The sequence below is a fragment of the Salvelinus alpinus genome, chromosome 11 (assembly GCF_045679555.1).
Source record: "Salvelinus alpinus chromosome 11, SLU_Salpinus.1, whole genome shotgun sequence".
Lineage (NCBI taxonomy): Eukaryota > Metazoa > Chordata > Actinopteri > Salmoniformes > Salmonidae > Salvelinus > Salvelinus alpinus.
The window spans coordinates 14,043,701-14,071,349 of record NC_092096.1 but is presented as its reverse complement, the minus strand read 5'-3'; the positions used below and the strand labels follow the sequence as shown (position 1 = coordinate 14,071,349).

At 44.8% G+C, this 27,649-nt stretch overlaps 1 protein-coding gene across 1 annotated transcript in view; it reads left to right on the top strand.

Moving 5' to 3' along the window:
• ptprr (protein tyrosine phosphatase receptor type R) overlaps nucleotides 1–27,267 on the top strand; it is a 43,713-nt gene extending 16,446 nt beyond the window's left edge. The window contains exons 4-8 of the mRNA XM_071331762.1: nucleotides 499–578; nucleotides 3,330–3,467; nucleotides 7,033–7,143; nucleotides 8,668–8,939; nucleotides 19,451–27,267. Of these exons, the coding sequence (XP_071187863.1) occupies nucleotides 499–578; nucleotides 3,330–3,467; nucleotides 7,033–7,143; nucleotides 8,668–8,939; nucleotides 19,451–19,544 (695 nt within the window). The 3' untranslated portion in view covers nucleotides 19,545–27,267. The remainder of the gene's footprint in view (nucleotides 1–498; nucleotides 579–3,329; nucleotides 3,468–7,032; nucleotides 7,144–8,667; nucleotides 8,940–19,450) is intronic.
• Nucleotides 27,268–27,649: the final 382 nt, after the last annotated feature.

Here is a 27,649-nt window from a genome sequence, read left to right as displayed (position 1 = left end):
AGAACCTAATAAGACCAGCAGAGGGAAACGAATAGAAGGGAAGCACAGGGACAAGACATGATAATCAATGACAAAACATGACATCACTAACATATCTATCTGATTCTATTAGCTAGAACCCTCTAGTCACTAACATATCTATCTGATCCTATTAGTTAGAACCCTCTAGTCACTAACATATCTATCTGATTATATTAGCTAGAACCCTCTAGTCACAAACATATCTATCTGATTCTATTAGCTAGAACCCTCTAGTCACTAACATATCTATCTGATTCTATTAGCTAGAACCCTCTAGTCACTAACATATCTATCTGATTATATTAGCTAGAACCCTCTAGTCACAAACATATCTATCTGATTCTATTAGCTAGAACCCTCTAGTCACTAACATATCTATCTGATTCTATTAGCTAGAACCCTCTAGTCACTAACATATCTATCTGAATCTATTAGCTAGAACCCTCTAGTTACTAACAGATCTATTGTCTCCTGTAGATCCACATTCCAGAGTGATCCTGAGGACCAAGAGCTCCTTCGACCCTCTCAGCAGCTACATCAACGCCAACTACATTAGGGTAAGTTATGCACACACACCACACACACACACACACACACACACACACACACACACACACACACACACACACACACACACACACACACACACACACACACACACACACACACACACACACACACACACACACACACACACACACACACACACACACACACCATTGTTTGTTAACACATTGAGTTCTGAAACCAAACCAAGTGGATGCTGTGGTTGTGAAACTACAGTGATCTCTTAGAGACAAAATGACACATGATAGCGCTCTCATAATGAACAGGTAAAAAGCTTTTCCTGAAAGTTGGCTGTACAGGCATGCATAATCAGATTAAAACACAGATTAAAGTTGGCTTGACAGGTATGCATAGCCAGATTAAAACACAGATTAAAGTTGGCTGTACAGGTATGCATAGGCAGATTAAAACACAGATTAAAGTTGTCTGTACAGGTATGCATAGCCAGATTAAAACAGATTAGAGATTAGATCTGAACTCATGAAACGTAGTCAGATTTTTTTCATTCTATCACCCTGGATTCTAACTGGTCATCTTTAGCTTAGTTTATGCAGTCATATTTCATGTTATATTATATAACACATCAGTGTTGTTGAACTGAGTGGTGTGATATAAGACTGGGTTTGTTTAAAGTTATTGTTTCCTTTTTAAACAAACAACTTCAGATTCTCCTTATCGGGTTTATACATCTTGGGAACGAAAAGCGTAGCAGTGAGGCCAGGGGAGCGAGGACATTGTTTCTGATGTAAGTCTATGGAGAGAACAGAAGGAGAAAGAGACGAGGACCGGAGGAACTAGTGAACTCACTCTCTAATGACCCGTTGGGCTGCAGATACAATAGGGTCACTTCCCCTGTAGTCACTGCAGGAAGCTCAACTACTAGGTCGACTCCAAAATGGCACCCTATTCCCTATTTAGTGCACTACATTCTGGTCTAAAGTAGTGCACTATATAGGGAATAGGGCTCTGGTCTAAAGTAGTGCACTATATAGGGAATAGGGCTCTGGTCTAAAGTAGTGCACTATATAGGGAATAGGGCTCTGGTCTAAAGTAGTGCACTATATAGGGAATAGGGCTCTGGTCAACAGTAGTGCACTATATAGGGAATAGGGCTCTGGTCTAAAGTAGTGCACTATATAGGGAATAGGGTGCCATATGGGACGTCACACTCGTTTTCTCTTTTCTCACACCATAGAGGATATTCAGACCTGCTGTGGTTTATCTCCCTGGACAGTAGTTAACACCATAGAGGATATTCAGACCTGCTGTGGTTTATCTCCCTGGACAATAGTTAACACCATAGAAGATATTCAGACCTGCTGTGGTTTATCTCCCTGGACAGTAGTTAACACCATAGAGGATAATCAGACCTGCTGTGGTTTATCTCCCTGGACAGTAGTTAACACCATAGAGGATAATCAGACCTGCTGTGGTTTATCTCCCTGGACAATAGTTAACACCATAGAGGATATTCAGACCTGCTGTGGTTTATCTCCCTGGACAGTAGTTAACACCATAGAGGATAATCAGACCTGCTGTGGTTTATCTCCCTGGACAGTAGCTAACACCATAGAGGATAATCAGACCTGCTGTGGTTTATCTCCCTGGACAGTAGTTAACACCATAGAGGATAATCAGACCTGCTGTGGTTTATCTCCCTGGACAGTAGCTAACACCATAGAGGATATTCAGACCTGCTGTGGTTTATCTCCCTGGACAGTAGCTAACACCATAGAGGATAATCAGACCTGCTGTGGTTTATCTCCCTGGACAGTAGTTAACACCATAGAGGATAATCAGACCTGCTGTGGTTTATCTCCCTGGACAGTAGTTAACACCATAGAGGATAATCAGACCTGCTGTGGTTTATCTCCCTGGACAGTAGTTAACACCATAGAGGATAATCAGACCTGCTGATTTGGAGTCCATTAGGGCGCTGCACAATTGGCCCAGCGTCGTCCGGGTTTGGCCGGGGTAGGCCGCCATTGTAAATTTGTTCTTAACTTACTTGCTTAGTTAAATAAAGGTTAAATAAAAATGTATTTTAAATAAATAAATAGCAGCACACATTAATTAAGACAGAAATATGAACACCTAATGAATGGGTTAGTGACTCTGCTGTCTTAACAACCTGTCCATTCATCATGTCTTAACAACCTGTCCATTCATCACGTCTTAACAACCTGTCCATTCATCACGTCTTAACAACCTGCCCATTCATCACGTCTTAACAACCTGTCCATTCATCACGTCTTAACAACCTGTCCATTCATCACGTCTTAACAACCTGCCCATTCATCACGTCTTAACAGCCTGTCCATTCATCACGTCTTAACAACCTGTCCATTCATCACGTCTTAACAACCTGTCCATTCATCACGTCTTAACAACCTGTCCATTCATCACGTCTTAACAACCTGTCCATTCATCATGTCTTAACAACCTGTCCATTCATCACGTCTTAACAACCTGTCCATTCATCATGTCTTAACAACCTGTACATTCATCATGTCTTAACAACCTGTCCATTCATCATGTCTTAACAACCTGTCCATTCATCATGTCTTAACAACCTGTCCATTCATCATGTCTTAACAAGCTAGTCCTCTGTCTAGTGACGGTTTACAAAAACTGTTTTGGTCCAGTCAAGAATTCCTGTGTACCAGTTTGCTAATAGTCCTCTCTCCCTCCCTCCCTTTCTCCCTCCCTACCTCCCTCCCTCCCTCTCTCTGTTTCTGCAGGGTTACCTAGGCGATGAGAAGGCCTACATCGCCACCCAGGGTCCCATGATCAACACAGTGAATGATTTCTGGCAGATGGCCTGGCAGGAAGACTGTCCTGTCATCATCATGATCACCAAGCTCAGGGAGAAGAACGAGGTACGGGTGCACGCACACGCACACACACACACGCACACACACACACACACACACACACACACACACACACACACACACACACACACACACACACACACACACACACACACACACACACACACACACACACACACACACACACACACACACACACACACACACACGCACACACACACACACTAGGGTTGAATAGCGGGAACCGGGTTACAGAGATTTACCGCCCAAACCCACTCCCTTTTTCCCGGGATAAATAACAGTGAAAGAACTATAAATAATAATAAATGATTTATTATGACGTGACGTGAAATGGAACTGTTAAATTATACGTGATGTTGAAATCTGGTTTCTCTACATCCTCTGCTCTCTCCATGATCAGTCATCCACGCTCCTGGTGCGGGCAGACAGCACCTCTCAGCATGGAGCGCAGTAGGACTGCATTTGCTGCAGCGTAGTCTATGCTACACTAATATAAGGACTGAATGTGCTTCTAATGTACACATCTCCCCCTGTATAAGATGATTCCAAATAGGTAATGCTGTTGTAGGTTGATATATAACCCTATATATAGATGTCCTAGCATACCTCTTTCAGGTGATACATTCAGTGCAGTATTTCTTAGAACGACCAAGTTTAAACCTCACTGACTGATACCAGCGGAGTAAACTGTCCATGACAGCTGAGACAGAGCTGTTTCCAGACAGCTGAGACAGAGCTGTTTCCAGACAGCAGAGACAGAGCTGTTTCCAGACAGCAGAGACAGAACTGTTTCCAGACAGCTGAGACAGAGCTGTTTCCAGACAGCTGAGACAGAGCTGTTTCCAGACAGCTGAGACAGAGCTGTTTCCAGACAGCTGAGACAGAGCTGTTTCCAGACAGCAGAGCTGTTTCCAGACAGCTGAGACAGAACTGTTTCCAGACAGCAGAGACAGAGCTGTTTCCAGACAGCAGAGACAGGGCTGTTTCCAGACAGCAGAGACAGAGCTGTTTCCAGACAGCAGAGACAGAGCTGTTTCCAGACAGCAGAGACAGAGCTGTTTCCAGACAGATGAGACAGAGCTGTTTCCAGACAGCAGAACTGTTTCCAGACAGCAGAGACAGAGCTGTTTCCAGACAGCAGAGACAGAGCTGTTTCCAGACAGCTGAGACAGAGCTGTTTCCAGACAGCAGAGACAGAGCTGTTTCCAGACAGCTGAGACAGAGCTGTTTCCAGACAGCAGAGACAGAGCTGTTTCCAGACAGCTGAGACAGAGCTGTTTCCAGACAGCTGAGACAGAGCTGTTTCCAGACAGCAGAGACAGAACTGTTTCCAGACAGCTGAGACAGAGCTGTTTCCAGACAGCAGAGACAGAGCTGTTTCCAGACAGCAGAGACAGAGCTGTTTCCAGACAGCAGAGACAGAGCTGTTTCCAGACAGCAGAGACAGAGCTGTTTCCAGACAGCAGAGACAGAGCTGTTTCCAGACAGCAGACAGAGCTGTTTCCAGACAGCAGAGACAGAGCTGTTCCAGACAGCAGAGACAGAGCTGTTCCAGACAGCAGAGACAGAGCTGTTTCCAGACAGCTGAGACAGAGCTGTTTCCAGACAGCTGAGACAGAGCTGTTTCCAGACAGCAGAGCTGTTTCCAGACAGCTGAGACAGAACTGTTTCCAGACAGCAGAGACAGAGCTGTTTCCAGACAGCAGAGACAGGGCTGTTTCCAGACAGCAGAGACAGAACTGTTTCCAGACAGCAGAGACAGAGCTGTTTCCAGACAGCAGAGACAGAGCTGTTTCCAGACAGCAGAGACAGAGCTGTTTCCAGACAGATGAGACAGAGCTGTTTCCAGACAGCAGAACTGTTTCCAGACAGCAGAGACAGAGCTGTTTCCAGACAGCAGAGACAGAGCTGTTTCCAGACAGCTGAGACAGAGCTGTTTCCAGACAGCAGAGACAGAGCTGTTTCCAGACAGCTGAGACAGAGCTGTTTCCAGACAGCAGAGACAGAGCTGTTTCCAGACAGCTGAGACAGAGCTGTTTCCAGACAGCTGAGACAGAGCTGTTTCCAGACAGCAGAGACAGAACTGTTTCCAGACAGCTGAGACAGAGCTGTTTCCAGACAGCAGAGACAGAGCTGTTTCCAGACAGCAGAGACAGAGCTGTTTCCAGACAGCAGAGACAGAGCTGTTTCCAGACAGCAGAGACAGAGCTGTTTCCAGACAGCAGAGACAGAGCTGTTTCCAGACAGCAGAGACAGAGCTGTTTCCAGACAGCAGACAGAGCTGTTTCCAGACAGCAGAGACAGAGCTGTTCCAGACAGCAGAGACAGAGCTGTTCCAGACAGCAGAGACAGAGCTGTTTCCAGACAGCTGAGACAGAGCTGTTTCCAGACAGCAGAGACAGAGCTGTTTCCAGACAGCAGAGACAGAGCTGTTTCCAGACAGCAGAGACAGAGCTGTTTCCAGACAGCTGAGACAGAGCTGTTTCCAGCAGAGACAGAGCTGTTTCCAGACAGCAGAGACAGAGCTGTTTCCAGACAGCAGAGACAGAGCTGTTTCCAGCAGAGACAGAGCTGTTTCCAGACAGCAGAGACAGAGCTGTTTCCAGACAGCAGAGACAGAGCTGTTTCCAGACAGCAGAGACAGAGCTGTTTCCAGACAGCAGAGACAGAGCTGTTTCCAGACAGCTGAGACAGAGCTGTTTCCAGACAGCAGAGACAGAGCTGTTTCCAGACAGCAGAGACAGAGCTGTTTCCAGACAGCTGAGACAGAGCTGTTTCCAGACAGCAGAGACAGAGCTGTTTCCAGACAGCTGAGACAGAGCTGTTTCCAGACAGCTGAGACAGAGCTGTTTCCAGACTGCTGAGACAGAGCTGTTTCCAGACTGCTGAGAGAGAGCTGTTTCCAGACAGCAGAGACAGAGCTGTTTCCAGACAGCTGAGACAGAGCTGTTTCCAGACAGCAGAGACAGAGCTGTTTCCAGACTGCTGAGAGAGAGCTGTTTCCAGACAGCAGAGACAGAGCTGTTTCCAGACAGCTGAGACAGAGCTGTTTCCAGACAGCTGAGACAGAGCTGTTTCCAGACTGCTGAGACAGAGCTGTTTCCAGACAGCTGAGACAGAGCTGTTTCCAGACAGCAAGCAGTCAGCTAATCTTCATAAAATGTCTTTATTGTATGGCTCATCAGTCTCAGGTAGCATCAGGCTTGATTTATCATGCTGATCAAAGCTCTAATCTAATTAAATATAAAGCATATTTATATGGTTTATATGCTTTAGAATGACATTTATGGTTTTGGCGGGAAATACCGGTTTACTCCGGGAGAAAAGGGATTTATTCTCGGGATGGATTTTTTTTTTTAAATACCCGGGAAAATATTCAACCCTAACACACACACACACACACACACACAGGAACCCATAGGTATAAACAAATATGTACGTGATTCTACACATGTAAATTTGACAGGATACATGACATAATCCTGTTATACATGACATAATGTGTTATTGACAGGGTTTAATACACTGGATCAATAATGATTGGCGATACGATAACATGTGTAGTGATTAATGATGTTGTCTGTTCCAGAAATGTGTTCTGTACTGGCCAGAGAGGCGCGGTATCTATGGCAAGGTGGAGGTGCTCATTAACAACGTGACAGAGTGTGACAACTACACCTGCCGTACCCTCACCCTGAAGGTACTTTATCACTTAGTGATGAAACCCATTCTTTACATGACCATACTGGATCACTGTGGGTTTCTATCCATTTACTATACACTTCATTAACTCTCCATTGAAAATCTACACTTTTAAAAGTTCATGTTTTGTTGACTCATCCTATAGGCCCTAGTCGTATTTCTGACCAAAGCATAAATTGGAGAAAATAAAACACTTCAAAAACCCTCAAATGTTTATCTCAAACAGACCGTTTCCAAAATGCTTGCTATTTTCTCATAGAGGATGATGAACTGACCAATCAGCGATCTACTCGCGTTAATATTTTTTATGACCGGTATACACCCACACTATTCTGTTGTTGGGGTACACCCCACCATTCTGTTGTTGAGGTACGCCCAAACCATTCTGTTGTTGGGGTACGCCCACACCATTCTGTTGTTGAGGTACGCCCACACCATTCTGTTGTTGAGGTACGCCCACACCATTCTGTTGTTGGGGTACGCCCACACCATTCTGTTGTTGGGGTACGCCCACACCATTCTGTTGTTGGGGTACGCCCACACTATTCTGTTGTTGGGGTACGCCCACACCATTCTGTTGTTGGGGTACGACCACACCATTCTGTTGTTGGGGTACGACCACACCATTCTGTTGTTGGGGTACGCCCACACCATTCTGTTGTTGGGGTACGCCCACACCGTTCTGTTGTTGGGGTACGACCACACCGTTCTGTTGTTGGGGTACGACCACACCATTCTGTTGTTGGGGTAAGCCCACACCATTCTGTTGTTGGGGTACGCCCACACCATTCTGTTGTTGGGGTACGACCACACCATTCTGTTGTTGGGGTACGACCACACCATTCTGTTGTTGGGGTACGACCACACCATTCTGTTGTTGGGGTACGCCCACACCATTCTGTTGTTGGGGTACGACCACACCGTTCTGTTGTTGGGGTACGACCACACCGTTCTGTTGTTGGGGTACGACCACACCGTTCTGTTGTTGGGGTAAGCCCACACCATTCTGTTGTTGGGGTACGCCCACACCATTCTGTTGTTGGGGTACGACCACACCATTCTGTTGTTGGGGTACGACCACACCATTCTGTTGTTGGGGTACGACCACACCATTCTGTTGTTGGGGTACGACCACACCATTCTGTTGTTGGGGTACGCCCACACCATTCTGTTGTTGGGGTACGACCACACCATTCTGTTGTTGGGGTAAGCCCACACCATTCTGTTGTTGGGGTACGCCCACACCATTCTGTTGTTGGGGTACGACCACACCATTCTGTTGTTGGGGTACGACCACACCATTCTGTTGTTGGGGTACGCCCAAACCATTTTAAAACAGAAAAGCTGCTTTATAACATAATTTATAAAAAATGTTTAGAAGGAAAACTATTTTACTCACATTGTCATTGATTATAGGTCATATTTCATAGAAATCTGTAAACACTGGACAGTTACTGTAAACTAGACTGAAACCACAATCTTGGTCTTACTCAAACTCTGTGTGTCTTTGTCTCTTTCACAGCAAGGGGCCCAGAGTCGTGTGGTGAAGCACTACTGGTACACATCATGGCCGGACCATAAGACCCCAGACAGCGCCCAGCCCCTGCTCCAGCTGATGAGAGACGTGGAGGAGGACAGGACGAGCTCCCCGTCGCAGGGACCCGTCATCGTACACTGCAGCGCAGGGATTGGCCGAACGGGCTGCTTCATCGCCACGACGATAGGCTGTCGTCAGTTGGAGCTGGAGGGAGTGGTGGATGTGCTGGGGATTGTGTGTCAGCTCAGAGCGGACAGGTGAGTTACCTACACCTGGTGTATTAGACCGTATGTGGAATAGTTCCAATGTAGTACAATACGTTTACAGCAGACAGGTGAGTTACCTACACCTGGTGTATTAGACCGTATGTGGAATAGTTCCAATGTAGTACAATACGTTTACAGCAGACAGGTGAGTTACCTACACCTGGTGTATTAGACCGTATGTGGAATAGGTCCGATGTAGTACAATACGTTTACAGCAGACAGGTGAGTTACCTACACCTGGTGTATTAGACCGTATGTGGAATAGGTCCGATGTAGTACAATACGTTTACAGCAGACAGGTGAGTTACCTACACCTGGTGTATTAGACCGTATGTGGAATAGGTCCGATGTAGTACAATACGTTTACAGCAGACAGGTGAGTTACCTATACCTGGTGTATTAGACCGTATGTGGAATAGGTCCAAGGTAGTACAATATGTTTACAGCGGACAGGTGAGTTACCTACACCTGGTGTATTAGGCCGTATGTGGAATAGTTCCAATGTAGTACAATACGTTTACAGCAGACAGGTGAGTTACCTACACCTGGTGTATTAGGCAGTATGTGGAATAGTTCCAATGTAGTACAATACGTTTACAGCAGACAGGTGAGTTACCTACACCTGGTGTATTAGACAGTATGTGGAATAGGTCCAATGTAGTACAATACGTTTACAGCAGACAGGTGAGTTACCTACACCTGGTGTATTAGACCGTATGTGGAATAGGTCCGATGTAGTACAATACGTTTACAGCAGACAGGTGAGTTACCTACACCTGGTGTATTAGACCGTATGTGGAATAGGTCCGATGTAGTACAATACGTTTACAGCAGACAGGTGAGTTACCTACACCTGGTGTATTAGACCGTATGTGGAATAGGTCCGATGTAGTACAATACGTTTACAGCAGACAGGTGAGTTACCTATACCTGGTGTATTAGACCGTATGTGGAATAGGTCCAAGGTAGTACAATATGTTTACAGCGGACAGGTGAGTTACCTACACCTGGTGTATTAGGCCGTATGTGGAATAGTTCCAATGTAGTACAATACGTTTACAGCAGACAGGTGAGTTACCTACACCTGGTGTATTAGGCAGTATGTGGAATAGTTCCAATGTAGTACAACACGTTTACAGCAGACAGGTGAGTTAGCTACACCTGGTGTATTAGACAGTATGTGGAATAGGTCCAAGGTAGTACAATACGTTTACAGCAGACAGGTGAGTTACCTACACCTGGTGTATTAGACAGTATGTGGAATAGGTCCAAGGTAGTACAATACGTTTACAGCAGACAGGTGAGTTACCTACACCTGGTGTATTAGACAGTATGTGGAATAGGTCCAATGTAGTACAATACGTTTACAGCAGACAGGTGAGTTACCTACACCTGGTGTATTAGACAGTATGTGGAATAGGTCCAATGTAGTACAATACGTTTACAGCAGACAGGTGAGTTACCTACACCTGGTGTATTAGACAGTATGTGGAATAGGTCCAATGTAGTACAATACGTTTACAGCAGACAGGTGAGTTACCTGGTGATGATATAGCCATGGCCTCTTTCCTGCTTGTATGCTACTGTGTTTGTGTTGCTCTAATGACCATCAGTGATGACAGACAGACAGACAGACAGACAGACAGACAGACAGACAGACAGACAGACAGACAGACAGACAGACAGACAGACAGACAGACAGACAGACAGACAGACAGACAGACAGACAGACAGACAGACAGACAGACAGAATGGATCAAATCAAATCAAATATTACTGGTCACATACACACGGTTAGCAGATGTTAATGTGAGTGTAGTGAAATGCTTGTGCTTCTAGTTCCGACAGTGCAGTAATATCTAACAAGTAATCTAACAATTTCACAACATCTACCTTATACACACAATGTAATGGGATGGAATAAGAATATGTACATATAAACATATGGATGAGCGATGGCCGAGCGGCATTGGCAAGGTGCAATAGATGGTATAATGTACAGTATATACATATGAGATGAATAATATAAGATATGTAAACATTATTAAAGTGGCATTATTTAACGTGACTAGTGATCCATTTATTAATAGTGGATAATGATTTGAGTCTGTATGTTGGCAGCAGCCTCTCAATGTTAGTGATGGCAGTTTAACAGTCTGATGGCCTTGAGATAGAAGCTGTTTTTCAGTCTCTCGGTCCCAGCTTTGATGCACCTGTACTGACCTCGCCTTCTGGATGATAGCGGGGTGAACAGGCAGCGGCTCAGGTGGTTGTTGTCCTTGATGATCTTTTTGGCCTTCCTGTGACATCGGGTGGTGTAGGTGTCCTGGAGGGCAGGTAGTTTGCCCCCGGTGATGCGATGTTCAGACCTCACTACCCTCTGGAGAGCCTTATGGTTGTGGGCGGAGCAGTTGCCGTTCCAGACGGTGATACAGCCCGAAAGGATACTTTCAAATGTGCATCTGTAGAAGTTTGTCAGGGTTTTAGGTGACAAGCTAAATTTCTTCAGCCTCCTGAGGATGAAGAGGCGCTGTTGCGTGGATTAAACATTTCAGTTTGTCTGTAATGTGTACGCCCAGGAACTTAAAACGCTCCACCTTCTCCACTACTGTCCTGTCGATGTGGATAGGGGGCTGCTCCATCTGCTGTTTCCTGAAATCCACAATCTTCTCCTTTGTTTTGTTGACGTTGAGTGAGAGGTTGTTTACCTGACACGACACCACGAGTGCCCTCAGCTCCTCCCTGTAGGCTGTCTCTTCGTTGTTGGTAATCAAGCCTACCACTGTAGTGTCATCTGCAAACTTGATTATTGAGTTGGAGGCGTGCATGGCCATGCAGTCGTGGGTGAACAGGGAGTACAGGAGAGGGCTGAGAACGCTCCAGTGTTGCGGTATGCAAACTGAAGTGGGTCTAGGGTGGCAGGTAAAGTGGAGGTGATATGATCCTTGACTAGTCTCTCAAAGCACTTCATGATGACAGAAGTGAGTGCTATTGTGCGATGGTAATTTAGTTCAGTTATATTTGGCGTCTTTTGTACAGGTACAATGGTTAAAATCTTGAAGCATGTGGGGACAGCAGACTGGGATAAGGAGCGATTGAATATGACCGTAAACACACTAGCCAGCTGGTCTGCGCATGCTCTGAGGACGCGGCTAGGGATGCCATCTGGGCCAGCAGCCCTGCGAGGGTTAACATGTTTAAATGTCTTACTCATGTCGGCCACGGAGAAGGAGAGTGGGGGGCCCACAGTCCATGGTAGCGGGTCACGTCAGTGGCACTGTATTATACTCAAAGCGGGCAAAGAAGGTGTTTAGTTTGTCTGGAAGCAAGACGTCGGTGTCCGTGATGGATGTGGCTGGGTGAGGACAGACAGACAGACAGACAGACAGACAGGATGGACGTGGCTAGGTGAGGACAGTCAGTCAGACAGACAGGATGGATGTGGCTGGGTGAGGACAGTCAAAGAGACAGTCAGGATGGATGTGGCTGGGTTAGGAAAGTCAGTCAGACAGACAGACAGACAGACAGACAGACAGACAGACAGACAGACAGACAGACAGACAGACAGACAGACAGACAGACAGACAGACAGACAGACAGACAGACAGACAGACAGACAGACAGAATGGATCAAATCAAATCAAATATTACTGGTCACATACACACGGTTAGCAGATGTTAATGTGAGTGTAGTGAAATGCTTGTGCTTCTAGTTCCGACAGTGCAGTAATATCTAACAAGTAATCTAACAATTTCACAACATCTACCTTATACACACAATGTAATGGGATGGAATAAGAATATGTACATATAAACATATGGATGAGCGATGGCCGAGCGGCATTGGCAAGGTGCAATAGATGGTATAATGTACAGTATATACATATGAGATGAATAATATAAGATATGTAAACATTATTAAAGTGGCATTATTTAACGTGACTAGTGATCCATTTATTAATAGTGGATAATGATTTGAGTCTGTATGTTGGCAGCAGCCTCTCAATGTTAGTGATGGCAGTTTAACAGTCTGATGGCCTTGAGATAGAAGCTGTTTTTCAGTCTCTCGGTCCCAGCTTTGATGCACCTGTACTGACCTCGCCTTCTGGATGATAGCGGGGTGAACAGGCAGCGGCTCAGGTGGTTGTTGTCCTTGATGATCTTTTTGGCCTTCCTGTGACATCGGGTGGTGTAGGTGTCCTGGAGGGCAGGTAGTTTGCCCCCGGTGATGCGATGTTCAGACCTCACTACCCTCTGGAGAGCCTTATGGTTGTGGGCGGAGCAGTTGCCGTTCCAGACGGTGATACAGCCCGAAAGGATACTTTCAAATGTGCATCTGTAGAAGTTTGTCAGGGTTTTAGGTGACAAGCTAAATTTCTTCAGCCTCCTGAGGATGAAGAGGCGCTGTTGCGTGGATTAAACATTTCAGTTTGTCTGTAATGTGTACGCCCAGGAACTTAAAACGCTCCACCTTCTCCACTACTGTCCTGTCGATGTGGATAGGGGGCTGCTCCATCTGCTGTTTCCTGAAATCCACAATCTTCTCCTTTGTTTTGTTGACGTTGAGTGAGAGGTTGTTTACCTGACACGACACCACGAGTGCCCTCAGCTCCTCCCTGTAGGCTGTCTCTTCGTTGTTGGTAATCAAGCCTACCACTGTAGTGTCATCTGCAAACTTGATTATTGAGTTGGAGGCGTGCATGGCCATGCAGTCGTGGGTGAACAGGGAGTACAGGAGAGGGCTGAGAACGCTCCAGTGTTGCGGTATGCAAACTGAAGTGGGTCTAGGGTGGCAGGTAAAGTGGAGGTGATATGATCCTTGACTAGTCTCTCAAAGCACTTCATGATGACAGAAGTGAGTGCTATTGTGCGATGGTAATTTAGTTCAGTTATATTTGGCGTCTTTTGTACAGGTACAATGGTTAAAATCTTGAAGCATGTGGGGACAGCAGACTGGGATAAGGAGCGATTGAATATGACCGTAAACCCACTAGCCAGCTGGTCTGCGCATGCTCTGAGGACGCGGCTAGGGATGCCATCTGGGCCAGCAGCCCTGCGAGGGTTAACATGTTTAAATGTCTTACTCATGTCGGCCACGGAGAAGGAGAGTGGGGGGCCCACAGTCCATGGTAGCGGGTCACGTCAGTGGCACTGTATTATACTCAAAGCGGGCAAAGAAGGTGTTTAGTTTGTCTGGAAGCAAGACGTCGGTGTCCGTGATGGATGTGGCTGGGTGAGGACAGACAGACAGACAGACAGACAGACAGGATGGACGTGGCTAGGTGAGGACAGTCAGTCAGACAGACAGGATGGATGTGGCTGGGTGAGGACAGTCAAAGAGACAGTCAGGATGGATGTGGCTGGGTTAGGAAAGTCAGTCAGACAGACAGACAGACAGACAGACAGACAGACAGACAGACAGACAGACAGACAGACAGACAGACAGACAGACAGACAGAATGGATCAAATCAAATCAAATATTACTGGTCACATACACACGGTTAGCAGATGTTAATGTGAGTGTAGTGAAATGCTTGTGCTTCTAGTTCCGACAGTGCAGTAATATCTAACAAGTAATCTAACAATTTCACAACATCTACCTTATACACACAATGTAATGGGATGGAATAAGAATATGTACATATAAACATATGGATGAGCGATGGCCGAGCGGCATTGGCAAGGTGCAATAGATGGTATAATGTACAGTATATACATATGAGATGAATAATATAAGATATGTAAACATTATTAAAGTGGCATTATTTAACGTGACTAGTGATCCATTTATTAATAGTGGATAATGATTTGAGTCTGTATGTTGGCAGCAGCCTCTCTGTGTTAGTGATGGCAGTTTAACAGTCTGATGGCCTTGAGATAGAAGCTGTTTTTCAGTCTCTCGGTCCCAGCTTTGATGCACCTGTACTGACCTCGCCTTCTGGATGATAGCGGGGTGAACAGGCAGCGGCTCAGGTGGTTGTTGTCCTTGATGATCTTTTTGGCCTTCCTGTGACATCGGGTGGTGTAGGTGTCCTGGAGGGCAGGTAGTTTGCCCCCGGTGATGCGATGTTCAGACCTCACTACCCTCTGGAGAGCCTTATGGTTGTGGGCGGAGCAGTTGCCGTTCCAGACGGTGATACAGCCCGAAAGGATACTTTCAAATGTGCATCTGTAGAAGTTTGTCAGGGTTTTAGGTGACAAGCTAAATTTCTTCAGCCTCCTGAGGATGAAGAGGCGCTGTTGCGTGGATTAAACATTTCAGTTTGTCTGTAATGTGTACGCCCAGGAACTTAAAACGCTCCACCTTCTCCACTACTGTCCTGTCGATGTGGATAGGGGGCTGCTCCATCTGCTGTTTCCTGAAATCCACAATCTTCTCCTTTGTTTTGTTGACGTTGAGTGAGAGGTTGTTTACCTGACACGACACCACGAGTGCCCTCAGCTCCTCCCTGTAGGCTGTCTCTTCGTTGTTGGTAATCAAGCCTACCACTGTAGTGTCATCTGCAAACTTGATTATTGAGTTGGAGGCGTGCATGGCCATGCAGTCGTGGGTGAACAGGGAGTACAGGAGAGGGCTGAGAACGCTCCAGTGTTGCGGTATGCAAACTGAAGTGGGTCTAGGGTGGCAGGTAAAGTGGAGGTGATATGATCCTTGACTAGTCTCTCAAAGCACTTCATGATGACAGAAGTGAGTGCTATTGTGCGATGGTAATTTAGTTCAGTTATCTTTGGCGTCTTTTGTACAGGAACAATGGTTAAAATCTTGAAGCATGTGGGGACAGCAGACTGGGATAAGGAGCGATTGAATATGACCGTAAACACACTAGCCAGCTGGTCTGCGCATGCTCTGAGGACGCGGCTAGGGATGCCATCTGGGCCAGCAGCCCTGCGAGGGTTAACATGTTTAAATGTCTTACTCATGTCGGCCACGGAGAAGGAGAGTGGGGGGCCCACAGTCCATGGTAGCGGGCCACGTCAGTGGCACTGTATTAACCTCAAAACGGGCAAAGAAGGTGTTTAGTTTGTCTGGACGTCGGTGTCCGTGATGGATGTGGCTGGGTGAGGACAGACAGACAGACAGACAGACAGACAGACAGACAGACAGACAGACAGACAGACAGACAGACAGACAGACAGACAGACAGGATGGACGTGGCTAGGTGAGGACAGTCAGTCAGACAGACAGGATGGATGTGGCTGGGTGAGGACAGTCAGAAGGACAGTCAGGATGGATGTGGCTGGGTGAGGACAGTCAAAGAGACAGTCAGGATGGATGTGGCTGGGTTAGGAAAGTCAGACAGACAGACAGACAGACAGACAGACAGACAGACAGACATGATGGATGTGGCTGGGTGAGGACAGTCAGACAGACAGTCAGACAGACAGTCAGGATGGATGTGGCTGGGTGAGGACAGTCAGACAGACAGTCAGGATGGACGTGGCTGGGTGAGGACAGTCAGACAGACAGTCAGGATGGATGTGGCTGGGTGAGGACAGTCAGACAGACAGTCAGGATGGATGTGGCTGGGTTAGGACAGTCAGACAGACAGTCGGATAGACAGTCAGGATGGATGTGGCTGGGTTAGGACAGTCAGACAGACAGTCAGACAGACAGTCAGGATGGATGTGGCTGGGTGAGGACAGTCAGACAGACAGTCAGGATGGATGTTAGGAGGGATGTAGGTGGGTGAGGACAGACAGACAGTCAGGATGGATGTTAGGAGGGATGTAGGTGGGTGAGGACAGACAGACAGTCAGGATGGATGTTAGGAGGGATGTAGGTGGGTGAGGACAGACAGATAGTCAGGATGGATGTTAGGAGGGATGTAGGTGGGTGAGGACAGACAGACAGTCAGGATGGATGTTAGGAGGGATGTAGGTGGGTGAGGACAGTCAGACAGACAGTCAGGATGTAGGTGGGTGAGGACAGACAGACAGTCAGGATGGATGTTAGGAGGGATGTAGGTGGGTGAGGACAGTCAGACAGACAGTCAGGATGGATGTTAGGAGGGATGTAGGTGGGTGAGGACAGACAGACAGTCAGGATGGATGTTAGGAGAGATGTAGGTGGGTGAGGACAGTCAGACAGTCAGGATGGATGTTAGGATGGATGTGGCTGGGTGAGGACAGACAGACAGTCAGGATGGATGTTAGGAGGGATGTAGGTGGGTGAGGACAGACAGTCAGACAGACAGTCAGGATGGATGTTAGGAGGGATGTAGGTGGGTGAGGACAGTCAGACAGTCAGGATGGATGTTAGGAGGGATGTAGGTGGGTGAGGACAGACAGACAGACAGACAGTCAGGATGTAGGTGGGTGAGGACAGACAGACAGACAGTCAGGATGGATGTTAGGAGGGATGTAGGTGGGTGAGGACAGTCAGACAGACAGTCAGGATGGATGTTAGGAGGGATGTAGGTGGGTGAGGACAGACAGACAGTCAGGATGGATGTTAGGAGAGATGTAGGTGGGTGAGGACAGTCAGACAGTCAGGATGGATGTTAGGATGGATGTGGCTGGGTGAGGACAGACAGACAGTCAGGATGGATGTTAGGAGGGATGTAGGTGGGTGAGGACAGTCAGACAGTCAGGATGGATGTTAGGAGGGATGTAGGTGGGTGAGGACAGACAGTCAGACAGACAGTCAGGATGGATGTTAGGAGGGATGTAGGTGGGTGAGGACAGACAGACAGTCAGGATGGATGTTAGGAGGGATGTAGGTGGGTGAGGACAGTCAGACAGACAGTCAGGATGGATGTTAGGAGGGATGTGGGTGGGTGAGGACAGACAGACAGACAGACAGTCAGGATGGATGTTAGGAGGGATGTGGCTGGGTGAGGACAGACAGACAGACAGACAGTCAGGATGTAGGTGGGTGAGGACAGACAGACAGACAGTCAGGATGGATGTTAGGAGGGATGTGGCTGGGTGAGGACAGTCAGACAGACAGTCAGGATGTAGGTGGGTGAGGACAGTCAGACATACAGTCAGGATGTAGGTGGGTGAGGACAGTCAGGATGTAGGTGGGTGAGGACAGTCAGTCAGACAGGATGTAGGTGGGTGAGGACAGTCAGTCAGACAGACAGGATGGATGTTAGGAGGGATGTGGGTGGGTGAGGACAGTCAGACAGACAGTCAGGATGGATGTTAGGAGGGATGTTGGTGGGTGAGGACAGACAGACAGACAGTCAGGATGGATGTTAGGAGGGATGTAGCTGGGTGAGGACAGACAGACAGACAGTCAGGATGGATGTTAGGAGGGATGTAGGTGGGTGAGGACAGTCAGACAGACAGTCAGGATGTAGGTGGGTGAGGACAGACAGACAGACGGTCAGGATGGATGTTAGGAGGGATGTGGCTGGGTGAGGACAGTCAGACAGACAGTCAGGATGTAGGTGGGTGAGGACAGACAGACAGACAGTTAGGATGTAGGTGGGTGAGGACAGTCAGACAGACAGTCGGGATGTAGGTGGGTGAGGACAGTCAGGATGTAGGTGGGTGAGGACAGTCAGTCAGACAGGATGTAGGTGGGTGAGGACAGTCAGTCAGACAGACAGGATGTAGGTGGGTGAGGACAGTCAGACAGACAGTCGGGATGTAGGTGGGTGAGGACAGTCAGGATGTAGGTGGGTGAGGACAGTCAGTCAGACAGGATGTAGGTGGGTGAGGACAGTCAGTCAGACAGACAGGATGTAGGTGGGTGAGGACAGTCAGGATGTAGGTGGGTGTGACATAAATCATGCTAAGAAACTTGTACATGAGAAACTGTGTTTGTCTTACAAGAGACGGACAGAACGTGATATTATGTTCCTATCTCTTTCAAACACACACACACACACACACACACACACACACACACACACACACACACACACACACACACACACACACACACACACACACACACACACACACACACACACACACACACACACACACTCATCCCCGGAGCCTGAACAGGGTTTAAGCTGAAATATCTCCCACAGCCTGTCTGTCCCAGGATAAAGCAATCATCCATTAGGATGAAGCAGTAGCCTGCAGCTCAACAGGGTATCAAGGACTTCATAATGTTGCCTTGGTTGAGCTTTAGTTATTAATCAATGAACAGAATGTACTGAAGCAAACTGCCACTGTATCATTTAGATGAGCGAGGAAGAGTTTAAAATGACCTTTTATCGTGACTAATTACCACAGGATTAAATGAGCTGGAGAGAATCCTAAATGGTTCTTGTATTATGACACAGAACAATGGTAATGAATGTTCCAAATGTTCCGCAGCACTAAAACAAGAGAGAGGGTTTTCAGTCACAGTATGAGATGGATTCATTATTTTTCAGACAGCAGGATGGCCGCAATTGATGGAAGATTTAGTTTATTATAATAATTTTTCCACTCCTTGTATTTCATAGCATGTTACTAACATGCTAACACTGTTTACTGGCCCGTTCTGTTATTTTTGCCGTGATTCTAATGGCTGCCTTGTCTCTGTGTGTCTTTTCAGAGGAGGCCTGATCCAGACAGGGGAGCAGTACGAGTTTGTCCACCACGCCTTGAGCCTCTTCGAGACCCGCCTCTCCGCCGACACCGGCCAATGAACAGAGGCCAGGAAGTTTTCGCTAGACATGCCAGGTTTTTTCCAGGAAGTGGAATTTAATTCCCCCTAGCGGGAAGGACCTATCTTACCTGGTGACTGTGAGGACATGTGACTAATGTGGAAGTGGATATTTGGGTTACGATTGGATGGTAGATGTCCTTGTGGGCTTAGTCTTTGTGGACATGTATGGACAGCCTGGACTGCTATTGGCTGATTGATTGAGTCTCCTTACAGAGAGAGAGAGATGGAGGTATGGACAGCCTGGACTGCTATTGGCTGATTGATTGAGTCTCCTTACAGAGAGAGAGAGATGGAGGTATGGACAGCCTGGACTGCTATTGGCTGATTGATTGAGTCTCCTTACAGAGAGAGAGAGATGGAGGTATGGAGAGCCTGGACTGCTTTTGGCTGATTGATTGAGTCTCCTTACAGAGAGAGAGAGATGGAGGTATGGACAGCCTGGACTGCTTTTGGCTGATTGATTGAGTCTCCTTACAGAGAGAGAGAGATGGAGGTATGGACAGCCTGGACTGCTTTTGGCTGATTGATTGAGTCTCCTTACAGAGAGAGAGAGATGGAGGTATGGACAGCCTGGACTGCTTTTGGCTGATTGATTGAGTCTCCTTACAGAGAGAGAGAGATGGAGGTATGGACAGGTGATTTTGTCTCTGAATGTAATGTATCCTTTCTTCTCTTCCTCCTTTTCCTCCTCTTCTTCTTCTTCTTCTTCTACTACTTCCTGTCATTCGTGAGCAGCTCTGCTTCTGAAAACGTTGTTGTGAGCAACCTGCCTCTGTCCAATCAAACTCTCTGATACTACAGCTCTGTCCAATCAGATTGCCTGATATTGATTCTGTAGTATATCTACACTCTGACCTCTTACTACTATGTGCTACAGTAGATGGGTAGGTAGTCTGTGGTCCTTGAATCGTCCACGGTGTTTCTATTAAAAAGCAAAAGGTACGTTGTCGAAATTAATAGCACTTGTCTTTGTGACTTTACTAGGATATTTTTGAATTATGATTTATTTATTTTTTTAAACTATGTGCTGTTACACAAAGGGTATTATTCTAAAGACTGTTATATTCCTTTGGAGGTTGGCTTTTCTATCAGTAACACACTAGAAGCTGCCCCTCTGCCATATAGTATACCTCTGAGAGCATGTTGATCATCCATTGAAACATCAGTGTATGAAAGGTGAGGGAACGATTGGGCCTGTCTGCACGGTACTACACATCAAAAGGTCTTTACGCTATGGGGATGGCCGTTATACACACTGAATTGGAAGCAAATAACAACAAAAAAAGCCAGCCGTCACGCGGCCCTTCAGGAATTGAGTTTGGCAGCCCCCTGATATAGGCCGTCCTATAGATCTACCTTATTCACAGAGAACTGTCATGGCCGCCGTGTGACCCAATGTTGTTCCATACCAAAGCTCGCTGTTATGAGTTACCGTGTGATCTACCCTGGCTCTGAAATGGCATGACATTTCATCAGTAAATCAATCTTACTACCAAAACATTTTTTTTTTTCAGACAATCATTTGTTTTCCATTTCTTAGCTTTCAAATCCATCCTTAGGTATATTGTGTTGACAATTAAAGGCCCAGTGCAGTCAAAAACATGATTTTCCCCCCCTGTGTTTTATATATATTCACATACTATGATGTTGGCAGTTAATTGAGATAAAACGGCTGTGTTGGGCCTTTAAGCATCACAGATAATTATACGACTACTTTCTTTACCAAAGTGTAAACGTTTGCGTTTAAATGACAATGATGCACTCATGTTATGTTTAATTGTTGATCATATAGATTAAATGACAGTAATAATAATGCTTTTAGTTTTATACGATATTAAGATCATGTTTTGATGTGTAACAGTAAACTCATGATCATTTGGCACTTTTAGACATGAGGTTTTCTCTGTATGACTGAATGGTTTACAGTGGGGCAAAAAAGTATTTAGTCAGCCACCAAGTGTGCAAGTTCTTCCACTTAAAAAGATGAGAGAGGCCTGTAAATTTCACCATAGGTACACTTCAACTATGACAGACAAAATTAGATTTTTTTTTTTAGAAAATCACATTGTAAGATTTTTTATGAATTTATTTGCAAATTATGGTGGAAAATAAGTATTTGGTCAATAACAAAAGTTTATCTCAATACTTTGTTATTGACCCTTTGTTGGCAATGACAGAGGTCAAACGTTTTCTGTAAGTCTTCACAAGGTTTTCACACACTGTGGGAGAACTTGCCCAATTGGTGGCTGACTAAATACTTTTTTGCCCCACTGTAGATTCCCATACACTTTATCTCTGAAACAAAACAGTTATTACAAAGATAACGTCAATCAGACACTTATCATTTTTTTGGCCGGATTATCTGACCCTGATTTCAAACTCTGATATACTGTAGCTTCTGAATGCCAAATACATACAGTTGAGGAGGTTTACATACACCTTAGCCAAATACATTTAAACTCCGTTTTTCACAATTCCTGACATTTAATCCTATTAAAAATTCCCTGTCTTAGGTCAGTTAGGATCACCACTTTATTTTAAGAATGTGAAATGTCAGAATAATAGGAGAGAGAATGCTTAATTTCAGCTTTTATTTCTTTCATCGCATTCCCAGTGGGTCAGAGGTTTACATACACTGAATTAATATTTGGTAGCATTGCCTTTAAATTGTTTAACTTGGGTCAAACGTTTTGGGTAGCCTTCCACAAGCTTCCCACAATAAGTTGGGTGAATTTTGGCCCATTCCTCCTTACAGAGCTGGTGTAACTGAGTCAGGTTTGTAGGCCTCCTTGCTCGCACATGCTTTTCAGAATCTGCCCACAGATTTTCTATAGGATTGAGGTCAGGGCTTTGTGCTAGCCACTCCAATACCTTGACTGTGTTGTCCTTAAGCCATTTTTCCACAACTTAGGAAGTATGTTTGGGGTCATTTTCCATTTGGAAGACCCATTTGCGACCAAGCTTTAACTTCCTGACTGATGTCTTGAGATGTTGCTTCAATATGTCCACATCATTTTCCTCCCTCATGATGCCATCTATTTTGTGAAGTGCACCAGTCCCTCCTGCAGCAAAGCACCCCCACAACATGATGCTGCCACCCCCGTGCTTCATGGTTGGGATGGTGTTCTTCGGCTTGCAAGCCTCCCCCTTTTTCCTCCAAACACAACGATGGTCATTATGGCCAAACAGTTCTATTTTTGTTTCATCAGACCAGAGGACATTTCTCCAAAAAGTACCATCTTTGTCCCCATGTGCAGCTGCAAACCGTAGTCTGGCTTTTTTATGGCGGTTTTGGAGCAGTGGCTTCTTCCTTGCTGAGCGGCCTTTCAGGTTACGTTGATATAGGACTCGTTTTACTGTGGATATAGATACTTTTGTACCTGTTTCCTCCAGCATCTTCACAAGGTCCTTTGCCGTTGTTCTGGGATTCATTTGCACTTTTCGCACCAAAGTACATTCATCTCTAGGAGACAAAACGCGTCTCCTTCCTGAGCGGTATGACGGCGGTCTACAATTGTGGAGGTCTACAATTCTTTTTCTGGGGTCTTGGCTGATTTCTTTAGATTTTCCCATGATGTCAAGCAAAGAGGCACTGAGTTTGAAGGTAGGCCTTGAAATACATCCACAGGTACACCTCCAATTGACTCAAATGATGTCAATTAGCCTATCAGAAGCTTCTAAAGCCATGGCATCATTTTCTGGAATTTTCCAAGCTGTTTAAAGGCACAGTTAACTTCGTGTGTCACGATCGTCTTGCGAAGAGAGTGAGGACCAAAATGCAGCGTGTTCAAAATACATCTTCTTTATTTTAAGAAGAGAGAAAAACAAACAAGAAACGAACAACTAATCACGAACTAACAAAATAACAAAACTGACGACCGTGAAGCTATATAGACAGATAGTGCTGACACAAACACTACACATAGACAATTCCCCACAAACAACTAAAGCCTATGGTTGCCTTAAATATGGCTCCCAATCAGAGACAACAATAACCAGCTGTCTCTAATTGAGACCCAAATTCAGGCAACCATAGACTTTCCTAGATACCTACACTCAACCATAGACACAGCTAGACTACTATACTAAACATAAACCCAACTACTCTAATAAACCCCCTAAACCTTACAACCACCCTAGACACTACAAAAACACATACATTCCCCATGTCACACCCTGACCTAACTAAAATAATTAAGAAAACAAAGAATACTAAGGCCAGGGCGTGACATCGTGTATGTAAACTTCTGACTCACTGGAATTGTGATACAGTGAATTATAAATGAAATAACCTGTCTGTAAACAAATGTTGGAAAAATTACTTGTGTCATGCACAAAGTAGATGCCCAAACCGACTTGCCAAAACTACAGTTTGTTGACAAGAAATTTGTGGAGTGGTTGAAAAACTAGTTTTAATGACTCCAACAACCTAAGTGTATGTAAACTTCTGACTTCAACTGTAGATTGGACATGATTCCTTTCAAACTTTTCTGGTAATTCCTGAAAATCTAAAGTGAGTTGCACAATTACTAGCCTGGAATCCATCCTGTATAGCGCTCCATTTCACTATGGTCTCACTAGTAAAGCAGAGTAGTATTCAGGGTGGACTCTAGACAAAACAAATACCCCTCCCTGCTCCTTCCTCTTCAAACAAGACATCCATGAGGTCATTTCCTTAACTCCGCTAGGGTTTCTAACTCAACAAGACGATTCCCACAAACAGCCAAAGTTATTCTCGTCAAAGCTGCTTGCCCATACAGATCATGCTTTAGAATAGTTTAGTAGCCTGGAACCTCAAACTGAATATTTCACTATTTCACCGAAACAGTAGGGAAGCAGAGTAATATTTGTGTTCCAGTCTCGGGTTTTAGTGATCAATAGCCGGGTGGTCTATAATCTACATTCTGCTTCTCTTCAAGTACATTATATTCATGGGCTGCATGTTTGGTCACAATGTTATTTTTAACGTTCATTTTGGACTGATGCCCGACTGAGCATTTTACTAAATGCATCGTCAATGAGCGCTGATGAAGATTTCATTGGAAATACAATGACATTCAAAATGAGGCAAATAATTTGTAGGAAAACGTTGAATGTCGCCAGATTGACTTTCACTAGCTAGCTAAAATTGAGGAGAGGCCACCGGATTTTAGCTAGCTAACGTTAGCATTGCTAGCTATTTTCGACGAACTTTACTAGCTAATGACAACATTGCCATCTCTAAAGTAAATTTGAAGACATGATAATGCCGGCATTAAGTTGTTTCCTACTAAATATTTGACTACTTTCGCAATATCATCGTATTTCCATGCACTGTAGTGTAATTTTGACTAAACAGTAGTTAGCCTCCGCCCAGAATGCCTCCGGTAGAGGGCGGCTTGACAACGTTCATAACAATGGTATGACACGACCGAGTGACGGAGGTGCAAACATGAATATGCATGATGGAGGAATATATATACACTACATCTGAAAGTGCTATTAAAGATATTGTGATCAGGCATATCGATAAGGACCATTAAACATAATGTGATCAGGCATATCTATAAGGACCATTAAACATAATGTGATCAGGCATATCTATAAGGACCATTAAACATAATGTGATCAGGCATATCTATAAGGACCATTAAACATAATGTGATCAGGCATATCTATAAGGACCATTAAACATAATGTGATCAGGCATATCTATCAGGACCATTAAACATAATGTGATCAGGCATATCTATAAGGACCATTAAACATAATGTGATCAGGCATATCTATAAGGACCATTAAACATAATGTGATCAGGCATATCTATAAGGACCATTAAACATAATGTGATCAGGCATATCTATAAGGACCATTAAACATAATGTGATCAGGCATATCTATAAGGACCATTAAACATAATGTGATCAGGCATATCTATAAGGACCATTAAACATAATGTGATCAGGCATATCTATAAGGACCATTAAACATAATGTGATCAGGCATATCTATAAGGACCATTAAACATAATGTGATCAGGCATATCTATAAGGACCATTAAACATAATGTGATCAGGCATATCTATAAGGACCATTAAACATAATGTGATCAGGCATATCTATAAGGACCATTAAACATAATGTGATCAGGCATATCTATAAGGACCATTAAACATAATGTGATCAGGCATATCTATAAGGACCATTAAACATAATGTGATCAGGCATATCTATAAGGACCATATAAGAATCTATCTTGCTGCTGAAAATGTGCAAGTGTTCAACCAAGGAGTATGCAGATTGTTGTTTGTTGTGTGACAATGAATTGAGAAACATTTCACTTTTTGTATGTACTTATGGATGATTTTTGTATTATTATTCGTGATTAAAAAAAAAAAGGTTTTGAATACATAAAATGTTAACCGTCCGTGCATATTGTTTACTGTTAGTAGAGTTGTATCTATCCACTATGTGGGCTTAATGGCCATATTAGCCAGGAGGACAAAGGTTCTGCGTTCCAAATGGGACCCTAGAGTCTTTAAAGTGCACTACATTTGACCAGGCCCATAGAGCTCTGATCACAAGTAGTGAACTATCTAGAGAAGAGGGTTTAGGATGCAAGCCTATGAGTTCTTCCCTTATGTACTACTAATGGACTTGAATGTTGTGATTAGTTCTCTCTTTGTCCGACATAATAACCACAGTAGTAACTATTTATATATCTGATATAAGCTGTACATATTGTATGTATGCTTTAATGAAATGGACATGTTTGGAGGGCAACACAAGGAGAGGTGCAGGCCTCAAACAGCTGTTTGTGTTGTTCCTACTACTGAGGGGGAAAGGGTTTTTATCTTCTACTGTACGACTGGACATCTGTTCACTAAATACTTGTTGGTGCGGAGGAAATACGTTGCCATTAATCTGTATTCCAACTCTTGTAGTGTTTATTCAAAAAGCGTGTGTAACAACAGACCAAAAGTAAAAATCTAAAACTTAGCTAAAACTAAAACAGTGTGTTGAGTAATTGTTTTGGTGGTTTACTGAGGGTTTAGTACTGAAGCCATACTATGACATTGAGACAGCTCTGAAGTGTTCTGTTGACTATATTACTGTACATGCAATATTCCTGGATGTTACTCTAGTACCCTGTGTTGTGCAGAGTTGTACTACGTTGAGAGTACTACGTTGAGAGTACTACATTGAGAGTTGTACTACCTTGAGAGTACTACATTGAGAGTTGTACTAGCTTGAGAGTACTACGTTGAGAGTTGTACTACCTTGAGAGTACTACGTTGAGAGTTGTACTACGTTGAGAGTTGTACTAGCTTGAGAGTACTACGTTGAGAGTTGTACTACCTTGAGAGTTTTACTACCTTGAGAGTTGTACTAGCTTGAGAGTACAACGTTGAGAGTTGTACTACCTTGAGAGTACTACATTGAGAGTTGTACTACCTTGAGAGTACTACATTGAGAGTTGTACTAGCTTGAGAGTACTACATTGAGAGTTGTACTACCGTGAGAGTACTACGTTGAGAGTTGTACTACCTCAAGAGTACTACCTTGAGAGTTGTACTACCTTGGCTAGACAGTTAGCGGCTTGAAGATGCCACTAAACTGCCCTGTACCTAAACAGAAAATTATATTGTACCTAATGAAACTGCTGATACTGTACCTACTGTAAGACCTTACTGCCAATAAAGAGAAACTGTTTCGAACTATCACACACTGATCTGGTTTTAATTTCATCCTTGTCTCTCTTCAGCATTTAAAAAATGGTAATGTTGTAAAGTGAAATGTGTTCAAGTGAAATGTTGAAACACAGTCAAAAGACACAGGCTCTGAAACATGGCAGATGCCTACAGTATTTCAGGGCTCCAGACTGCACTGTAGATCTGTGAAAATGTCAACGGAAACTGTATTTGTTGAGGTTTGATGTTGTTGTCATACCCAACAGACTATGCTCATTTGCAGAAAAAACTGAAAATAAATTTTGAGCTCTGAGGTTTACTGAAAGTTTTGGTTTCATCGAGCCAGGCTTCGGAGAGAGAGAGAGAGAAAGAGAGAGAGAAAGAGAGAGAAAAAGAGAGAAAGAAAGAGAGAGAA